Source organism: Rana temporaria, chromosome 5 (assembly GCF_905171775.1).
Source record: "Rana temporaria chromosome 5, aRanTem1.1, whole genome shotgun sequence".
Classification (NCBI taxonomy): Eukaryota; Metazoa; Chordata; class Amphibia; order Anura; family Ranidae; genus Rana; species Rana temporaria.
This window is the reverse complement of record NC_053493.1, coordinates 67,466,323-67,486,799: the sequence shown is the minus strand read 5'-3', so window position 1 is coordinate 67,486,799 and position 20,477 is coordinate 67,466,323. Positions and strand designations below refer to the sequence as shown.

The 20,477-nt window shown below is 42.5% G+C and overlaps 1 protein-coding gene across 1 annotated transcript in view; it reads right to left on the bottom strand.

Moving 5' to 3' along the window:
- The window catches only part of ADARB2 (adenosine deaminase RNA specific B2 (inactive)), a 411,353-nt gene that overhangs the window by 226,214 nt on the left and 164,662 nt on the right, over positions 1-20,477 (bottom strand). Inside the window, exon 3 of the mRNA XM_040352667.1 lies at positions 3,448-4,352. Coding sequence (XP_040208601.1) covers positions 3,448-4,352 — 905 coding nt within the window. The remainder of the gene's footprint in view (positions 1-3,447; positions 4,353-20,477) is intronic.

The following is a 20,477-nucleotide window of genomic DNA, read 5'->3' as shown; positions in this document are numbered from 1 at the left end:
ACAGTTTTAGGTCTGATTTCAGTCCGAATTTTGGGGTGAATTCGGACCTGAAACAGACCAAAAAAAGCACACGGTTTTCCTGCAAAACGCACTGGACCTGCTGCAGAGATATGTAAACCGGCGCCATAGAGAACACGTCACATTCTTCTGCTATTCAAATTTGATGCAGGGAAATCCGCATGATCCAATTCGCATAGGTGGGAACCCAGCCCGAAGATGCAAAATCTTCTGCTTTTAGAACCACTTTAAAGATTAAAACTTTTTCCATTTTTTCTTTTCTTGCATTGTTCCCCTGCACATGCACATACACACTATGAAAACAAGCAGAGACCTCCCACAACGTATATACGAATGCACAGCATCTCTCAGATTGTATGTGGACAAACAATGCAGGGCTCTCTGCCGGAAAAGAGTCAGAGACCAGCGGCATGTGTGCACATGCATGTGGATCTGTTGCAAGCACAGATAAGGGCACTGATATCTCTGCCAGGTCCCATAGACCTGGAAAAGACTCAGGCCCCGCACACACGACCGAGTTTCTCGGCAGAATTCAGCCAGAAACTCGGTTCAGAGCTGAATTCTGCCGAGAAACCCGGTGACTTGTCCTGAATGTTCCCCTATGGGGGAAGTTCCACAACCGACTGCGCAGTCTCCGGGCATGCGCAGTAACAGGCTATGGAAATAGCCGAACAAAACAGCTGATCGTCAGCTGTGGAACACGGAATCGGCAGCTAGCTGCTGAGACAGGAAACCCGGCTTGTGGAGCGTACCAAAAGTCAGCAGGGGAGGACGTATATTTATTCACTGTATGCTTCACTGTATATTTATTCACTGTAACGGATCGTAGAGGGGGGGCTGTGTGCGGCTCTATGGGGCTGACAGAGCAGGAGGAGCTCACTGACTGACAATAGAGCGGCCCATCCAGGGCACCAGTCAGCGAGCACCCGGGCGGGGGAGGCCTCAGGGAGGGAGGAGGAGAAGATGACCATCGTCGAGCTTGTTCCACAACCGACTGCGCAGACTCCGGGCATGCGCAGTAGCAATAGCCGAACGCAACAGCTGATCATCAGCTGTTTAGTGGAACTAATACCATAGCTAGAACAAGCCCGGCAGATCACCGGCCGTGTGTACACTTTCGGCCGAGGAAGCCGACGAGGACCTCGGCGAGGAAATAGAGAACATGTTCTCTATTTCCTCGTTGTTCTATGGGAGAACTCGGCCCGCCGAGCTCCTCGGCGGCTCCAGGACTGAACACGCCGAGGAACTCGATGTGTTTGGCACGTCGAGTTCCTCGGCCGTGTGTACGGGGCCTCACAGTGTGTCTGTACATGGAGGCACTGAAGAAGAGGGGTGAACAGAGAGCTCTTCTTTCAGCAAGACAATGCTGGACTCCAATGTCTAGTAAGTATGTTTTTTTATGCCGCGTACACACTCATGAAAAAAAACAACGTTTTTCAAATTTCATTTTAAAAAACGACGTTGCCTACACACCATAATTTTTTCAAAATGCTCTAGCAAAGCGCGGTTACGTCCAGCACGTACGGCGGCACTCTGTTTCATTCAAGCTTGCGTCATAACTAGCTTTTGAGCATGCGCGGGTTTAAAAACGTTGTTTTAGCCCACACACGGTCATTTTTTATGACACAAAAAACGACATTTGGAAAAACGACATAAAAAATTGAAACATGTTCGAATTTTTTTTTGTCGTTTTTCAGAAGACATAAAAAAGTTTTCCCCACACACGGTCATTTTAAATGACGTTTTTAAAAATGTCGTTTTTTTTCATCACAAAAAACTACCGTGTGTACGCGGCATAAGACTGAATTCACACTGACTTGCAGTAAAATGTAGGGGAAATGGATGTAAATTTCCATCCATTTTATGTGCATTTTACATGCATTTGACCTGCATTGCATTAAAATGCTTACTTTATGAATTTTAACGCAACACAATGCAACAGGTCCACACAGCATTGTAAGGTGAACAGGACACATAAAAAAAAATTATGTTTTTTCGGAGTCCTTGCAATGACTTCGGCTAAAAACACAGATCAATGCACTAGTGTAAATTAGGCCTAAGACAGGGACAAGTTTAAGGGCCAATTCACACTGCAACGCAGAGTGGCAAGAGCAATTCACCACTCCGGTTACACTAGGGGGCAGTGTGGTGCACAATTCATCCCACGACTCCCTTTTTATTTTTGTTTTGCATGAGCTTTATTTGATGTTTACAAAACATACACTTTATTCACTGCAATGCCTGGCAGTGCGCTGCGCTGCTTGACATCGCACTGCGGTTTAGGCCAGGGCGCTACTATAAAATGCAGCATGTCTGCATTTTATTGCAATGCAGCGCTAGGCTGCATTGAAAAGTGGATGGGGCACATAAGAAACAATTGTGAGAGACGTTTTATCACGTGGTAATACGTCTTTAACCAAACATAGTGTGAAATGACCCCAATGCCGCATACACACCATCACTTTATGTGATGAAAAAAAAACGACATTTTCTGTGAAGTAAAAAACAAAGTTTTTGAAACTTCAATTTTCAAAGACGAAGTTGCCATCGTTTTTTCACAATGCTCTATCAAAGTGAGGTTACGTTCACCACGTTTTTCCATTGAAGCTCGCTTAATAACTATCTTCTGGGCATGCACGGGTGTAAAAACGTCGTTTTAAATGTCTTTTTTTGCTACACACGATTTTCTCAATTTCTGTGAAGTAAAAAACAACGTTTTGAAAAACGACACATAAAATTGAAGCATGCTTCAATTTTTTTTTATCGTTTTTCACAAGACATAAAACGACCTTTTCCCCCACACACGGTCATTTAAAGTGATGTTTTTAAAAACGTCGTTTTTTTTCATCACATAAAGTGATGGTGTGTATACGGCATTAAACATTTTGTTTGTTTGACACTGGCAGTGAAGGGTTTAACCAGCAGGGGCACTGAAGGGGTTAAGTGTGTCCATAGGGAGTGCTTCTAACTGTAGGAGGGATGAGCTATGTGTGTCACAACACTAATCACCGCTCCCAATTACAGGGAGTTGTGATCAGTGTCCTGTCACTAGGAAGAATGGGGAAATGCTTGTTTACATCAGCATTTCCCCTTTCTTCCACTCCGTGAAATGATCGCCGGTATCCCCGCAGACATCGAGTCCGCGTGTCCCGCGGTCTGACTCACCGAGCTTGCGGTGGGCGCGCGCGTCCACAATGCCGCATCTTAAAGGGGACATACAGGTACGTTCATCTGCCCAGCCATGCCATTGTGCCGACATATATCGCCGTGCGCTGGTCCTTAAGCGGTTAAGGTATTTTTTTATAAAAATGTATCTCCACATGGAAAACAAATATGATCCATTTTCTTTTATTTTCTAGTCTGTAAAGGAAGGATGAGACTTTAAACAACACATTCCTATTTACAGCTGTTAAATATATGACCACTTACCTGTGGCAAATGGTTACACTTGCTCCTATTGGGAATGTGACCAGCCAGCTGAATATTAAAGAGGGCCTGTAAGGCAGCCTGTGCTGCTTGAGCCTTGGCTTGTTTCTTACTCCGTCCTGAACCTTCAAATGTCCTCCCATCAACCCTCATCGCCATCACAAACCGCTTGATGTGCTGCTTCTCCACAGTCTCTGAAAGGCAGACGTACCTCAGTCCAGGTCTCAGTTCATTTAGCATCACCACTGGGTTCTTCTCACTCTCAGCTGGGGATGCCATCTTGTGCTTGTTTTGTTTAGTATGGCCCATTAAATCCAACGTGTGACAGACTAATCTCCCATGTCGATATGCACTGGAAAGCAATTCGTTATTAACCGGGCTGTATGAGGCGAAGTGCTCGCTGTGTGCCGTTGGCTCGAACTCTTTGAACAGAGTGTCTGGGAAGTCTGCCTGGTCAGATGTGAAGTCAGTGGAGGGGTTGATGCAGTTCCCCATCGCAAAGTGAGCCTGACAAGCATTTGGAAACTGCACAAATGATTTCAGAGCCAGCTCGGCTGCCCTCATTTTAGCTTTCTTCTTCGTAGGTCCATTGCCCTCGAATGTGAGCCCGTTGACTTCAACCTCCACAGAAAACACAGGGGCATGGACTGGACCAGTTTGAGAAACTATTCTGTATTGCAAATCAGGTTTAAGCTCATGGAGCTGAACAAGGGCGTTTTTGGGAGTTACTGACCATGAAAGTTTCTTTAGAATAATCTGCAGCTTGCACAAATGGCCGCTGTTTCCTTCCTCCAGAGGCCGCTTTCGTTTAAGGCTGACTGGCCCGACTTTTGGTCTGTCGCTGGATAAAGCCACATCCTCTCTGTTGCCAACATTGCGATTTTCTTTTACTTCCGTGCTGCTTGTACCTAGGCAACCAAAGAAAATATATGAATGCTGTTATATTGTACCTGCAAACCTAATTAGCAACATACAACCTATTGTGTATTTTTGAAAAACTTTCTATTGAAACAAAATTCTAGTCAATAAATACACAGACGGAATACATACTGTATATGAGAGATGTTTTACCTGACAACGTTTTTGTATTTCTGTACATTCAATCCTGTGATTAAACATCATTAAGCCATTTCACAACCCTGGGGACACTAGTTCCAGTTACAATATTCACTCTAGAGAGATTTACTTCCTGTTGTGATCCCAGGACAGGAAGTAGGGGAATTCTCCCCAGCAGGGATCAAAACAAAGCCTGAGATGGGTTTTAACCATTTTCAACTCAATGCAAAACAAATAAAAAAACACTTTGGCTTTAGATATACTGTATTTTAGTTTAGGGAGTTTTGTCTATACCCTATACCCAGATTATTATTATTTTTTTGGATGGAATGAGAAAAGTTAGAACAATGTCAGGTTTTACTGCTATCCGGAGCATGGAGATTTCCCCCTCATTTGTTACCATCACAAGATGTTAGGGTAAAACTGTATCAGGGAAACAGAAAACAATAAAAAGCTGACAGAGGTTCTATTATTTCCCTACTTCCCCTACTTTATACCCTCTTCCCCTCATTTTCCTCTTTTGGAACATTTCTTTGGGGGTGGGAGCGTGTACCTGGTTTTGACAGGTATCTGCTCCCATTTCCGGCAATTAACATGCTGGCACCGGGGACCCGAGCACCGGTGAAGAACCGGCCCGTGTGAGAAAGGTGCTAGATAAGTGTCCATTATAAAAAATCAGCAGCTACAATATTTTTTTTCCCAAACAGGGTGAATAACCTCCTTAACTTGCATCTGCCAGCCACTGTGTTGACACATATATGCATACAGCAGGTGCCACTATTTTCTGCTGGGAGACCACTTACTTGGCACACCCAGCACTGGCACTTGGCTACACTGTCACAAAGAGTTAATGGTCAGCTTAAAATCAGTAGCCAGTAGAATAGACTTCAGAACACATGATCACTGTGCAAGCCAATCACAGTAATCACATGATTGGGAAGCCCAGGGAATGTCTCTGGCATTAAAAAAAACCCTGTAAAGCAGCAGTGGGAGCTGGAAGTAAAGGATTGCCTTTGAAAAGGCATTTTTACTTTCATCTGTGCTGCTATTTGTGCTCTTTACAAGGCAAGATGGTAGTAAAACCATTTTCTAACAGCGGCAGCTGGTCCATAAGGGGCGCAGGAGCTCTCCTAATCTCCATGCACCGGCCCCTAATCTTCATGTGGGACACCGGACACAAAGATTTCTCTGAGCTTTTTTTTTTTGAAGCACATGATTAAAGCCTGAAGCTCTAATTGGCTTCAAAAAGTTTAGGCTTGGGGCGCAGAGCCAGAGCCCACCCACTTTTGACATTAGCAAACCAACATTCACTATTGCCTTCCTGCTTCTTCCCCTGGCCAATCAGGTTAAGAAGTGGGTCTTAAGACTGGATTGGCTGAGAAGAGAAACCGTCCAAGCCGCCTGTGACCTGAATGGGGTAAGTGAAGACCCCCCCCCCCCCCGAAAAAAAAAAGCACCAGCCAACACTGATTTCTAATCCATTCTATCCAAAACGGGGGGGGGGGAATATTTTGACTATTTTTTTTACTTAAGCCACCTTAATAACATGCCATGGAAAAAAATGGGTTGGTGGATGAAGTTTTTAGAGCACATTTTTAAATGGTGCTTCAGAAAATGCACCACTATTTCCAGTGAAGGCTTTAAATGACTGATTAATATAGCTGTCATTGGGTAGCATGGGGCACAATTAAAATGAACCAACCACAGAAATCACAAGTGTGAACATAAAAGAATAAACTCAACCCTGACCTTCTACCTCGGCTGCTGCTGATTTCTCCTTTGTAAGTAACACTGTTCCCACTGACCACCAATTAAATAGGAACACCTGACCACAAAGAGGACACACTGAAGAGCAAGGGGACACACAGAGCAACAAGGGGGCATATTGACAATAAAAGGGGCATACTGACCACCAATGTTATGGGACAAAAACACACCACTGACCACCAACAGTTATGGGGCACTCACCACCGATAACCAACATTTAAAGGGGCACTCACCGCCAACCACCGTCATAAGACACATTTACTCCTGATTTTGGGAGTGTTTGCAGTGTCCTGGTATTTTAGGGCATTTTGTCCTTTTTTTGTTTTTATAGTAAAAAATTTAAAATGGTGGCTATTAAATACCACCCAGAAAAAGCTCTATTTGTCAAAAAAAATTTGATATAAAATGTATTCAAGTAGAGTGCTGCATGACTGAGTACTTGTCAATCAAACTATTACAGCATTGAAAAACTGAAAAATGGCCTGACAATAAAGGGGTATATACAGGCTAGTACTCGAGTGGTTAAGGTTCTTGTATTTAAGTGGCCAAAGTAAACATACTACACATTAGAATAATAATGCAATGGGCAAATGAAAACAGCTTTTACATTAGCCTGAAATACAGCATGAGAGGTAGATTACACCTTTATTAAAGTGTAATGATTAATACCTGTTTTTAACAAGAAGTGCCCTTTGTCTTCATCGGATTTTATGTGTGATTTAAAAAAAGTGTCACATTATGTCTAATTTTCAAAGCTTTATGTGATAAAATTACAATGAATTAATAGACAAACTGTTACAGTATTATAATAAGGTATAATACAATATTTCACTTTAGGATGGCACAATGAGAATAAAAATAAGATAAGGTGGGGTCTATGCAGTGTTAGGATTATTTGTTATATTCTTTAGATATTAATAACCCTTCTACCTTAAAGTTGAAGTACTGTACATGCTGATAAAAACTATTAGGCCTTGTACACAGGATAGATTAACCAGAGGACAACGGTCTGAAGGAACGTTGTACTAGGTTAACCTATGAAGCTGACTGATGGTCCGTCGTGCGTACACACCATCAGTTAAAAAAACGATCGTGTCAGAACGCGGTGACGTAAAACACAACCACGTGCTGAAAAAAACGAAGTTCAATGCTTCCAAGCATGCGTCGACTTGATTCTGAGCATGCGCAGGTTTTTAACTGATGCTTTTGCATACTAACGATCGGTTTTCACCTATCGGTTACCAGTCCATAGGTTAAATTTTAAAGCACGTTTCTCACGGTCGGTTTGGACTGATAAAAACGGTCCGTCAGACCATTGTCCTCTGGCTATCCTATCGTGTGTACAAGGCCTTAATATATTAATAATATATTAATATTAATATATTTGCTTGATATAAGGTTTCTGAGGTCTCCCAGTCAACAGCACTTGACTGGGAGAGGAATGGCCAGCGCGAAGAGCCAGAACATGTGCCAATAAGAGAAAAGAGCATGGTTGGCGCCTCCTTCATTGTCCATGTCTATGCAGTGAACATGGCTGTGGACCTATATGTCTAGTGGACCTGGCTGAGGACCTGTCTATCCAGTGGACCTGGCTCTGAACCAGTCTATGCAGTGGACCTGGGTGTGTGGACATGTCTATACCGTGGACCTGGGTGTGTGGACTTGTCTATACCGTGGACCTGGGTGTGTGGACTTGTCTATACCGTGGACCTGGCTGTGTGCACCTGTCTATACAGTGGACCTGGATGTGTGGACCTGTCTATACAGTGGACCTGGCTGTGAACCTGTCTGTGCAATGAACCTGGATGTGGACCTATATATTTAGTGGACCTGGCTATGGATCTGTCTATGCAGTGAACCTGACTGTGGACCTGGCTGTGTGGACCTGTCTATGTATGGGTATGGGAAATTAATACCAGCGGAGACACAGCACACAATACCAACATTTAAAAAAAAGCTTAAAAACGAAAGTTCCAATCGAATATTAATGCAAACACTGACAAAATTGACAGAAACACCCAGGGGCAGTCTATTTATTAAGGGTGCATGTACTCTAATGCTGGGGGGGGGCTGTTTCTTTGAAGCACTGATTAGAGCCAAGGCTCTAATAGGCTTCAATATAGGGTGGGCTCGGGTCACAGAGAGTGCGCTCTGATCCCACCCAGGTGTGTTACAACAGTGAATGGATTTTCGCTGTTGTAACACTGATCCTCCTCTTGGTCAATCAGAAAGCCGGTTTTGACACCGGTCACCCGATTAGCTGAAAGGACACGCGATCCTATTGGACGCCTAAGAGGAGTAGGGGAGAAGCTGGAAGCTGCCATGGAGGAGAAGAAACTGAGCCGCTGGCTGTGTGGACTTGTCTATACCGTGGACCTGGCTGTGTGCACCTGTCTATACAGTGGATCTGGATGTGTGGACCTGCCGATACAGTGGATCTGGCTGTGTGGACCTGTCTATACAGTGGACCTGGCTGTGTGGACCTGTCTATACAGTGGATTTGGCTGTGTGGACCTGTCTATACAGTGGACCTGGATGTGTGGACCTGTCTATACAGTGGACCTGGCTGTGAACCTGTCTGTGCAATGAACCTGGATGTGGACCTATATATTTAGTGGACCTGGCTATGGATCTGTCTATGCAGTGAACCTGACTGTGGACCTGGCTGTGTGGACCTGTCTATGTATGGGTATGGGAAATTAATACCAGCGGAGACACAGCACACAATACCAACATTTAAAAAAAAAGCTTAAAAACGAAAGTTCCAATCGAATATTAATGCAAACACTGACAAAATTGACAGAAACACCCAGGAGCAGTCTATTTATTAAGGGTGCATGTACTCTAATGCTGGGGGGGGGGGCTGTTTCTTTGAAGCACCGATTAGAGCCAAGGCTCTAATAGGCTTCAATATAGGGTGGGCTCGGGTCACAGAGAGTGCGCTCTGATCCCACCCAGGTGTGTTACAACAGTGAATGGATTTTCGCTGTTGTAACACTGATCCTCCTCTTGGTCAATCAGGAAGCCGGTTTTGACACCGGTCACCCGATTAGCTGAAAGGACAAGCAATCCTATTGGACGCCTAAGAGGAGTAGGGGAGAAGCTGGAAGCTGCCATGGAGGAGAAGAAACTGAGCCGCTGCACTACGCTGCCTGACACCCGCTATTTGTATCCTATCGACAGCGGGTGTCAGGCAGCAGGCAGCGTAGTGCAGCGGCTCAGTTTCTTCTCCTCCATGGCAGCTTCCAGCTTCTCCCCTACTCCTCTTAGGCATCCAATAGGATTGGGTGCCGCTCGGGAGGTGGATTCTCACATCTAAAGCCTGGATAAAGAAAGGTGTTTCCAGCTTTTTTTCAACATCAGCCGTCACTCGAAGCATCTTTCTTTATCCAGGCTGTTGATTGCTGCATGTGCAAGTGGTCCTTTGTTGACATGTTTAATTCAACCGTAATCCACTTTTGTGGAGAAAAAAACATTCCCCTCTGGGTGATCTGTGTACGCAAGTATTTTAACAAACTTTATTGCAGATTCCTACCTTTTGTTATTCTAAAGAAATAGCTGTTTGTCTGTGAATATGAATGGGTGTGATTTCAATCAGCTGTTGCATCTGCAGGGCTCTAATGAGGAAATTGCCAGGGTCTGCATCCCTTTAGATGTGATTTCCCTTTGGGAGTGTCTAATGAAAAATGACATTTTTGTTGCAAGGGATGCCAAAAATCTGACTTGTATGTCAGTGCAAATTTGGGGGAAATATCTATTTTTAGGGGTCATTCTGTACACGACCTATGTACAGAACACCTCCAGGTAGTCATATTGCACTGTACAGAAAAAACTATCCACGTTGATATAAAACGGAAAATACGCCCTGAATGGTGGCACCTCACCCCATGTTTTTCACATGCTTATGTGAGTATTTTGAATGCCTGTGCATAGTTTTAATAAATATTTAATAAATATTTGTAGCAGAGAGCACTATGGTTTGCCTTTGTCATTTTACGGTCACAAATGATTGACTGAGATCCCAAGAGCAGGTCAACATTGCCCAAGGACACCAGGAGGAGGATCTAGTTTTCCCCGTAGCCTTCTGAGAGACATAAATATCAGGCGTGTGTGACTCTGTAGTGGGGTCCTTATCTGGAGGAGAGCATGCCATCCAGCTATAGGTGATGGTCACTGAAGTCACTGGATAATATGAATTAATAATTCTATGAACTGTCACCTAGAGTTGCACTATGGTGCATTTTTCACATTAGTGTCAATATTTTGTGTGTGTATTTTCCAGCATGGGCATGGAGTTCACCAGAGCTTCACAGGTTGTCACTGGAGTCCTCTTCACTCCTTCATGACGACATCACAGAGCTGGTGGATGTTAGAGACCTTGCACCTTGTAGCCTTCCACACATGCTCAATAGGGTTGAGGTCTGGAGACATGCTTGGCCAGTCCATCACCTTTACCCTCAGCTTTTTTGGTCACCTTGGAGGTGTGTTTGGGGTCGTTATTATGTTGGAATACTGCCCTGCGGCCCAGTCTTCGATGGGAGGGGATCATACTCTGCTTAAAGAGGAACTGCAATCTGCTCATATAACTTGTAATAAAAACATACTTGCCATTCTTAAGCTTCACTCCAACCACTTTGCATATTATTTTATATATATTGTGACTCTGTACTTGCCCAATATGCTGCAGAAATTTCCCTCCACTGAGTCTGGCTGCAACCATTTTAACTGTGGGCAGCTGAAGCTGCTGCCTGTTCACTTCCTGGATTTACACAGACATACAGAGACACACCTCCATCTCTGCAGCTCTCATTGGCCCTCTCTTCCTGGCAAACTCTCATGAGAGTGAGAGAGCTGTGCATCATGTCATAAACCTAGGCTTTTTACCAGACAAGAAACAGGAAGTGGGCTGTATTAGGTATTTACTGGCAGAAAAAAAAATGTTTTACTTGTAGCAAAGTGTAATTTCTTCAGTGTTGTCACATAAAAAGATATAATAAAATATTTACAAAAATGTGAGGGGTGTACTTACTTTTGTGAGATACTGTACACTTCAATACGTGAAGTAGAATTATAAAATTACATATTATCTTATAAAACATAACCAGTTTTGTATTTTTTTGTTTCATGTTTACCTAGTGAATATATATTGGAAAATGAAAGCCCAAAGTTATGGCTGTTCCAGTTTTGGGAAACATATCTCATTTCATAGAGGCCAGGTGGACTAGAACTCATCTCTGGGGAAATGATATATATATTAATTTATATAAGATATGCTACATAGGTGACCCAAATGCATAGCATTGATGGAGTGCCTGGAAGAGGACAATGTACTTTATTATTAACTGCCTGGTACATAGAATCCCAGCTCAGCAAAATTTAGCAGTGATAATCTCTGGTTTTCCAGGCCTGTTTCTGAGTGTTGCCAGGAATGAAGGAGAGCTGTGTGCCTTTGGGGCTGGTGATTAGGAACCCATGGTGGTGTGTTATTAAACCATTATATGGCCATTAATCTTTTTTGTAACATAACGAGTCGTGAAGAGGGAAGTAGAGTTGACTGTAAGTGGGGATATAGGTTGATTAAACAGGATCTCCTTGGAACAAGAACACAGTAATTTTAAGTAATTTTAAGGGAGATGAGGTCTATATGAATTTTCATAATATCAATATTCACATCTGTCATTTTGGCTGATGGACATGTGCCAATAGCTGAAGATGGTTGTATCTCTTATTTTCATTTGGTGCAAGAAAATAAATATCCAATGACCTACATGAGGATAGAGGTCAGAAAAGGGAATTGGGAAAATTCTGACTCAATCAAGATAGGAACCGTTTGATGTGACTTGCTTAGCTATGAATATTATCTCAAATGTAATTTTCCATTGAAAACACACCGCATATGCTAGAATCTGACTCTTGTGAGAGGTAGAGGTGTGGTTTCTAAGGGTGAGTAATTTATATGTACTTTTCCCCACCATTTGTACTGGTGGTAAAGTGGGTCTATAATATACCATCTACTCCAAGATGATCCATATAAAGCCAGCGTAACAGAACATAGGTACTGATCTAGGCTTGTTCACAGACGACATCGAAGAAAATAAAAAATGTACTCTTTGGTTAAGCAGTAAGTACATTGGAAATCAAGCCAGAGCATAAAATGAAACAAAGTATTTTTTTAGTAGACATTGGGTGTGATCTGTCATTTTTCTTTGGGTGAAGTGGGGCAATGAATTAAATTGTTTACACAACTATTTCAACATGTATGGCGATCAACAACAAATTATCTGATACAGAGTTTGGTGGACCTACTGTATCACTAAGGCTCCTTTTACACAGGCCAGATCTGTTTTGCCTAGCAAGGGGTCTGTCCCTGCTGAGTAGAGCAGAGCGGGCAGCTCTGCTCTCTGAATATGGTGTTAATCAAATCATGTGGGGGGAGGGGGGCACGCTGTGTGTATCAATAGACTGCACAAGTGCCGCTATAGCAAGCAGCTTGCTATGGGGGCACTCCGAAGGGAGAAGGAGCCAGAGAAGGGGGGACTAGAAAAGAAGGATAGGGCCAGTCTGTGCAAAACCATTACACAAAGCAGGTAAATATGACATGTTTGTTATTTAAAAAATATAGGGGTGTACACATAGATTGAAATTCATCTGATTTGGCAGGGACCGGACCCATGTATGGCCAACCTAAAGAGGTAGTAAACCGCTGGCATACTAGCCCATGCACATGCTGAAAGCACTTCCATCTTCACCCGTTCTACCTTCCACGTTCGCAGGCTTCGGCTGTGTGAGTGGCAGTATCCGTGATGACGCATGTGCGCGGAAGCCACTGTTTATGGCACAGGACTCTGAGAAAACGGCGCGTATATGCCGTTCCTTCAGAGCGCATGCGCCGGTGACGTCACTGGCTGCATCTACAGTAAATATCTCCTAAACAGTGCACATTCAGAAGATATTTACAGTACCTTTAGGCCTCATTATAGGTTTACCTATAGGTAAAATTCATGCATTGGAATTTACTCAGTAGCAAAGTCAGTAAGATTCGGAACAGTATAGGGCTCGTTCACACTAGCAGTAGCTCTCTGAAAGTGTAAAGTTAGCCTAAAGTTGGCCTGAATGCTTCAATATAGCTGCAACTGATTAACACTCATTTATTGAACTGAACACATTATAAAAAGTAAAAAAAAAAAAAAGATGTTTTCACTGAAACAGAAGGAATTTAAAATTACTTCTAAATAATACATACATTTTTAACTACATTTAAACTGTGACTTAACCTGAAAAAGGTTGATGAGTAGGCTTTCATCCATGAAGCATGGCCAAATGATATACATGTAGGAGTACAAGTAGGCGTGTGATCGTGTATGCACCAGAAACAAGTACAAAGATTTGGATATTTTCCAGAATGTAATGTACCTGGAATAATTGTCCTTTTTCACATCTCACACATCTTTCTGTACTTGTCAGTTTTTAGCACTCCTTAATGAATTTATAATTCTACTTGGGACCTGTGTCACTGTCAGTGTGTCTTATTAAAATCAAAGCAGGTAGCACGTTGTGAATGCATTGCATTTCCAAATAGAACTAACAATGCATTATATTAGAATTACAAACAGTAGTTGCATAAAATAATTCCAAGGGACTGTAAAAGAAAAGAGACTTCATATGCATGTATACTATTTATCTATATTGCTCCAGTATAGATAAGTCCTCCAACCAGTCCTGCTCTGGTCTGGCCCATCCACTGGGCTGCTGACAGGGAATTACCATAAAACATGAGTGAAGATGTCAACAAGTACATGAAGTTACCAGCATTCCTTTATCTAAAAAGTCTTTCTTTTGTATAATTTTTTTCTGCACAATACAGAGAAATGCTCCTCCAAGCTGTGCAAAATCTCCTTAAGTTTTTGGATATTCCATCAGTGCCCTTAAAAAAGCAGCTGAGGACTGCGAACGCCCCGGTAGCGCAGCCGACTGTGATTTGGGATTTATTAATATTTAGACATCTGCAATGTTTGGTGTAAGATCACATTTTGCTCATTTTCTACAGTGACTAATGCTTTAGTCAGCCATGTATTTAACAAATTATAATACATTAGGGCTGTTACGTGTTCGATTAATCGATTTTTTTTTAATCGATTAATCGACTAATTTCGATTAATTATAACGCACATACAGATCCAACCACTTTTAACTGATCTCCTTGTATTGCAACTCTGCAATGCAATGCAGGTCAGTGGTAAATGTGGTATACACTATAATATACAATCACCCGACACTAGTTAGTTTCCACAATCCATGACTTAACTTCACAGTTCACACAAATACGTTTTAAATTCAAATTGTAGCACTGACGTAAGTAATTTTTTCTTATTAAACTTTAAGAAAAACGTAGAAAGTTAGTTTAACTTTAATTATAAAACTTATCTAGTATATTGACTGTCAGTCACTTTATAGTAGGCAAGTAGGCATCACTTTAGCCAGTCACGCAGACATACCAGAGTGTTTACATTTTCTGGAAGCAAACATGATCGCATTTTATTGACAATATACCCTGAAGAACTGAACAGTCTTTCGAACGGAACAGATGTTGCCGATACACAAAGAATTGTCTGCACAAAACTGCTTAGGCCAGGAAAACAATGGTTATTTTTGCCCCCTTCCCCTGATGGAGCCTGATGCATCCTCCTGCTCCACAGATACAAAGGTACCTCAATCCAATGGGTGAAGTTTGCTCGCATCCAGCAGGGTTAGGCCTCGTACACACGGACGGACTGTCCGATGAAAAGTCCGATGACAGCGAACGCGGTGACGTGGCCGCGCCGTCGCCACGACGATGACGCGGCGACGTGCGCGACCCTGGAAGGTCAATGCTTCCACGCATGCCTTCGAATCACTTCGACGCATGCGAGGGCTTTCGGCCGAGCGGACATGTCCGGTGAGTCATACAGACGACCGAACATGTCCGATGGACAGGCTTCCAGCGGACATGTTTCATAGCATGCTATGAAAAATTTGTCCGCTGGAAACCTGTCCACTAGGCCGGGAATCCGGTCCGGTCGGCCGTACACACGACCGAACATGTCTGCTGAAACTGGTCCGCGGACCAGTTTCAGCAGACATGTTCAGTCGTGTGTACGAGGCCTAAGTCTCACTGTCCAGGCTGTCCAGTGACGTCAAGAATTTTGATCGATCAAAAAAATTTAAGATTAATCGTCAAGAATTTTGATCGATCAAAAAAATTAAAGATTAATCGAGGAATGAATCTTTAATTTCCCCAGCCCTATAATAAATATATTGTATTATGTATTTTAGCTGTTTGTTTTGTATGGTGCCTCAAAAGTCCCTATATTTCGGAAGGTGATCCTCCAAATGGCGTTTCTAGAGGAATGCAGTCTACAGTGATACCAGGTTATACAAAAAATCCAGAGACAACAGCATCAAGCATTCATCAATACATAGTGTCAAGGGCCATCAGTCAGGGACAAGCATTCCAGAGAAGGAAGAGGTAGTGCAATACTTTTGAAAAAGCACTATATAAAAAAATGTGGAAACAGTTACAGTTACATCCCTTGTGGGCTCAGTAAGGGGCAACTCCACAGAAAACTTTTTTTCCCACCTTTTTTTGTGGCTTCCTTGCCTCTGGAACAGGCAGCTCAGAAGCAAAAGAGGCTCACTACTAAAATGAACATTGTGGCCTGCAGTTGTTCCGATGATGTACCTAAAGAAGAAGTGCATATGAAAAGAGAAAAGAAAAACAACTGTTAAATTGTTTGAGAGCCACCCTGGAGCTCCTGTATGCCCTCCTGCGGGTGAAGAGTGCCGTCATTCACAAGTGGAGGAATGAGCGTGACAGCCTAGTGGGAGGTGAAGTGAATAACCTCAGGCCTTTTAGAACAGGTTAACACAATCGGGCACAACTTTATGATATTAGTAACAGTAGTTTAGAGGCGCTAAAATAAGATGAGAACAGCATGCCATTGGAGAGATATAGTAAGTAAGGTGACTCCAAGAGAATGATAAAACCATTACCTCCATTAAACCCAGTTCAAACATCCAAACCAAGTGATCTCTTCAAATTGCCACTGCAATTAAACTGGACAGTCTGAAGGCAAGTTTAGAAGAATAGCTAGACAGACTAGTACTCCAAAAAGCACAGTAACGATGCACCAACTTGTCATCAAGATCTAATAACTGATGCTAAAAGCAGAAGATTAAATTAAGCCAGGATTATCTGTTTTTAAAGCAAAGGTCTGCATATCATGGTGAACAAGGAGGCATTGCTGTTGACTAAGGGCTAAAGGAGAAAGCTATAAAGGATTTACTGAACAGAAACGGTAGAAGACTTATCAGAAACAGGAGATGCGTGTCTAGGGTGCTTCTAGTTACACAACCGAGGTGCTTAACCTGTGGGCCTCAAAGCCCTCTGATGTGGCCCTCGGACTCCTGCTTTGGGATGGGGGTCAGCATGCCTAGATCGCAGGTTGCTGACCCGCCATCCCAGACCATCAGAGTGGATGGAGTCCGCCTTAGAGGAAGCAAGCAGCTGTGAGAGGTAGCAGTAGCTTTTTTTTTTCTATTTTCTTTTTGGAGAGTATGGAGGGTGGGGGGTGGTAGGGAGAAAGAAGTTGTAGGTAAAGAAAGAAAAGACCATGACAATTCACATTGAATTAAGGAATCGATTAGGAGATAAGAAAATATAAGATGATAATATTTAGATTGGTAAAATAAAATGGCAGAGTGTGGAAATTACAATGTGAATATGAAAATTGGAAAAAATAAAGAATTTATAAAAAAGGTAGCAGTAGCTGCATAAGCCGATGCTAATAGCGCCGGCTCCTGTCCCAGGCAAAGTGCATTTGGTATCACTCTGCCTGGGAGAGGAGTTTTCTAACAGCCAGCGACGCCAGCAAAAACTGAAAGATAAAATTTGGTTTATTAAACATCCCAGTTTAGCAATGGCATATTATGTAAAGTATTAACCACTTGCCACAAAACTCATACCTAGCACATCATTTGACTCCAAGTGATAGTACCAGTGTGATGCCTACAGCTGCAGACATCACCCCAGTACTGTTTTTTAGAGCCTAACTAGCCGCTTGGTTGCTATTACAAGCAGCAGGAGGGGGCATCAGGGGGCAAAAAGTTAGGATCAACTTTGATTGGGTCGTCGCATGCACACAAACAGCGATCGTCCCACACATGAGCGGTATCACTGAAAAATCAGATCATGGGCAGTAATTCTAGCACTGGACCCTCTCTGTAAATCTAAAGTTGTAATTTGTAAATACTTTTCAAAGCATTTCCTATGGATAGTAAAATGTACATTGTTTGTCACTGTTGCACGAGTGTGCGCAATTTTAAAGTAAGACATGTGTGGTATCTATTCGGCGTAACATCATCTTTTATATTTGACAAAAAAATTGTTTTTTTTTTATAATAAATTTGATCACTGCGATAATGTCTATTCAGCAGCTAGCATAAAATATAGGTAACAATGTTAAAAAATGCATAAAGATATGTAGTGCTGGAAATACAAGCATGAACTATGTAAATAAAAGTCCACTGTCATTGAGCGTAATGAGTCCATGTTCCAAGAAATGGCATCACCCACAGTATAAATATGACAAGCTGAGGTGAACTATGAAATCCTCCACTGCACACCAACACACAGGGCCTATAACCGCAGAAAGTAGACCACTAGGTTATAGGTGGTCAGGTAGGCATGATATATCCACTGTTTACTATGCTTAAGTTTGTGAATCAGCAGGAAGCCGATCAGTACAGAACACTTCCCATTCATTCACTGCCTAGTGCTGCAGAGGCTTCAGAGAAATGCATGTGTGTTTGAGGATTGGGTGCACACCCTAATGCAAAAGGCTGCACACACTTATGTAGGAAGTGCAGTGTGACCAACCTGCTATCCCTGTGGGCTAAGAGGGTGAAAGGATAAAAAATATTGTAATCCTTTAAAAATGTCAGCAATGGTTGCAGGGTAAAAGGTCAGCCATATGAGGTCAGAGAACAATCGGATCTCTGCTACAAAAACATAATTTATCCTCAAATTTCAGGCAAGATGTACAATTAATTGAAAGGTGAGAAGTATGCAAATTGTGTCTGTAGCTCTGGAAGGTGGCCCTGGAGGATGCAGAGTTCAGTCAACTTGGTCAACTTTGATTAGGTTTTATATTAAATATTGTTGAATATGGCCTGCAGGATTTGTTTCAGGTCAGAATCCTGTGTAGGGTCAGGGAGGCCTCTGACTGCAATATTATTGGAGTCCAAGTCCAATAGGTGAAGCTTATCGTCTCTGTGAGTGTTGGAGCTTGAGCAATAAGCTGATTATAAGGCTGGGCAACCTCTGTTTTAGTGAGATGCAGTTCCTCTTCCAGGATTTCTACCTGCTAAGCTTCAAGTACTTTCAGGACAATACTATTTGTTGACCCATCTACTGACCCTGGCTGGTTCAGGCACTTCCTGTTATAGAGAGACCACTCTCTGTCCCTATCTTCCAATTGTCCGTTTGCATTGTCACCCTGTCACATAGGCTTCTGATGGGGACTACAAGTTTCACAAGTTTCAACACACAATTTGCAGTCATGGTCTACTGTTGTGACAGGAAGCCCATTCTGAAAAACATTGTAGAGAATGCTACATGGATGTAGAGTAGACATAACGTATCTACAAAGAAGCTGTATAACATCAGCTACACTGAGATGCAACAAATGATAACAAACAAAGTAAAAGCAAGTATTTAAAAAAATGGGTCAATTGTTTATGATACATGGTGCTTTAACAAACTTCTTAGCATTCATTTAGAGCAGTGATTCTCAACCTGGGGGTCGAATGAGGATTTGCCAGGGGTCACCGAATCCTGGTCTGTTTCTGAAGCCTGCATCACTCTACCAGCCTTTTTGGTATCCCTGGAACCTGTGGCCACCCAGCTGGGCTGTTCCTGGAACCTGCAGCCGCCCACTCAGCCTCTTCACAGGCGCCCATTCAGTTCACGGCATGGCTAGGGGGCAAAGACTAGAGGTCAGCTGACTGGTGAGAAATGTGAAGTGGGAGGGGCTGGAGGAGACCCTCCTGATTTCAGCATAGGTGTCACTGCTACAAAATACCACAAAGTCGGAAACACAGTGAAGCCGGAGGCACAGTAAGTGACACTACCTGTGATTATAGTTGCCATTAAAAGGACTCAGGGAGCGCTAAATATCTGTGGGTTAGGGAAGCAAATTACTTGTCTTGCCTTGGGTGCTGACAACCCACGTTCTAAAAATAATTTTACTGTTAGGGGTCCCCACAACTTGGAAAATGTTATCAAGGGGTCACGGCACTAGAAGGTTGAGAACTACTGATTTAGAGTTTATATCTACTGTAAATGCATGTGAATAAGAGATTTCAGGGCAACAGTAACCTGTGACCCAGTCTGTGCTATCACCATCTGATTCCTGGAATGATTGCTAGTCCTAGGGCAGGCAGACTTATCTTGGCATCCGTAGAGGCGTGCTCTGCCCTAGAAGTAGCAGCATCACTGAATCAGAACCATGACTGTCAATTACGATCCCGACAAGTTATCTTTAAGGTTAATGCTGTTAATTGTAAAGTTAACACTGCATGTGATTATCATTATGAACACAGTGAAAATGGAAAATCTCACACTTCTATAAAGAAATTGCAATTTATGTTAGGTAACTGTTTATGAAAAATGCAGCAGTTACTAAGTGTACTTTACATACCTAGCACTCGGCAATGTATTCCATTTTTCATTATCTCTCAAAACTCCCAGAGCATATCTCATTTTCTACACTGTGCTGTTGTCTTATCATGCACAGAAGAGTTAAATGGGCTTGTGTGATCATCATGCTCTGGGTCCCCTGAACGAGAATGCATCACTAATAATGACAATGCCTATGTCTCTAGGTCGAAAGGGCTCAGAAAAAGCAGTCATCCGATTCTCCATGCTACATTTGAAGAGATAATATTGTTTTTCCTGAAGGTTATTCTACTTTCAAACAGTTTCAACTTTTTATTTTTAACACATCGCTCTTTCTAAAATACTAGAATATACCACTTTGTGAGTAAATAATTTTAAATGTATAGTACTTAAATGACAAATCAAGTTGTATATTGATTGCATGATTTTAATAATATAAGTTCACATGCGTGCTGGGAGAGTGTGTCCTTTATATTCACGATAACTGAAACTTATT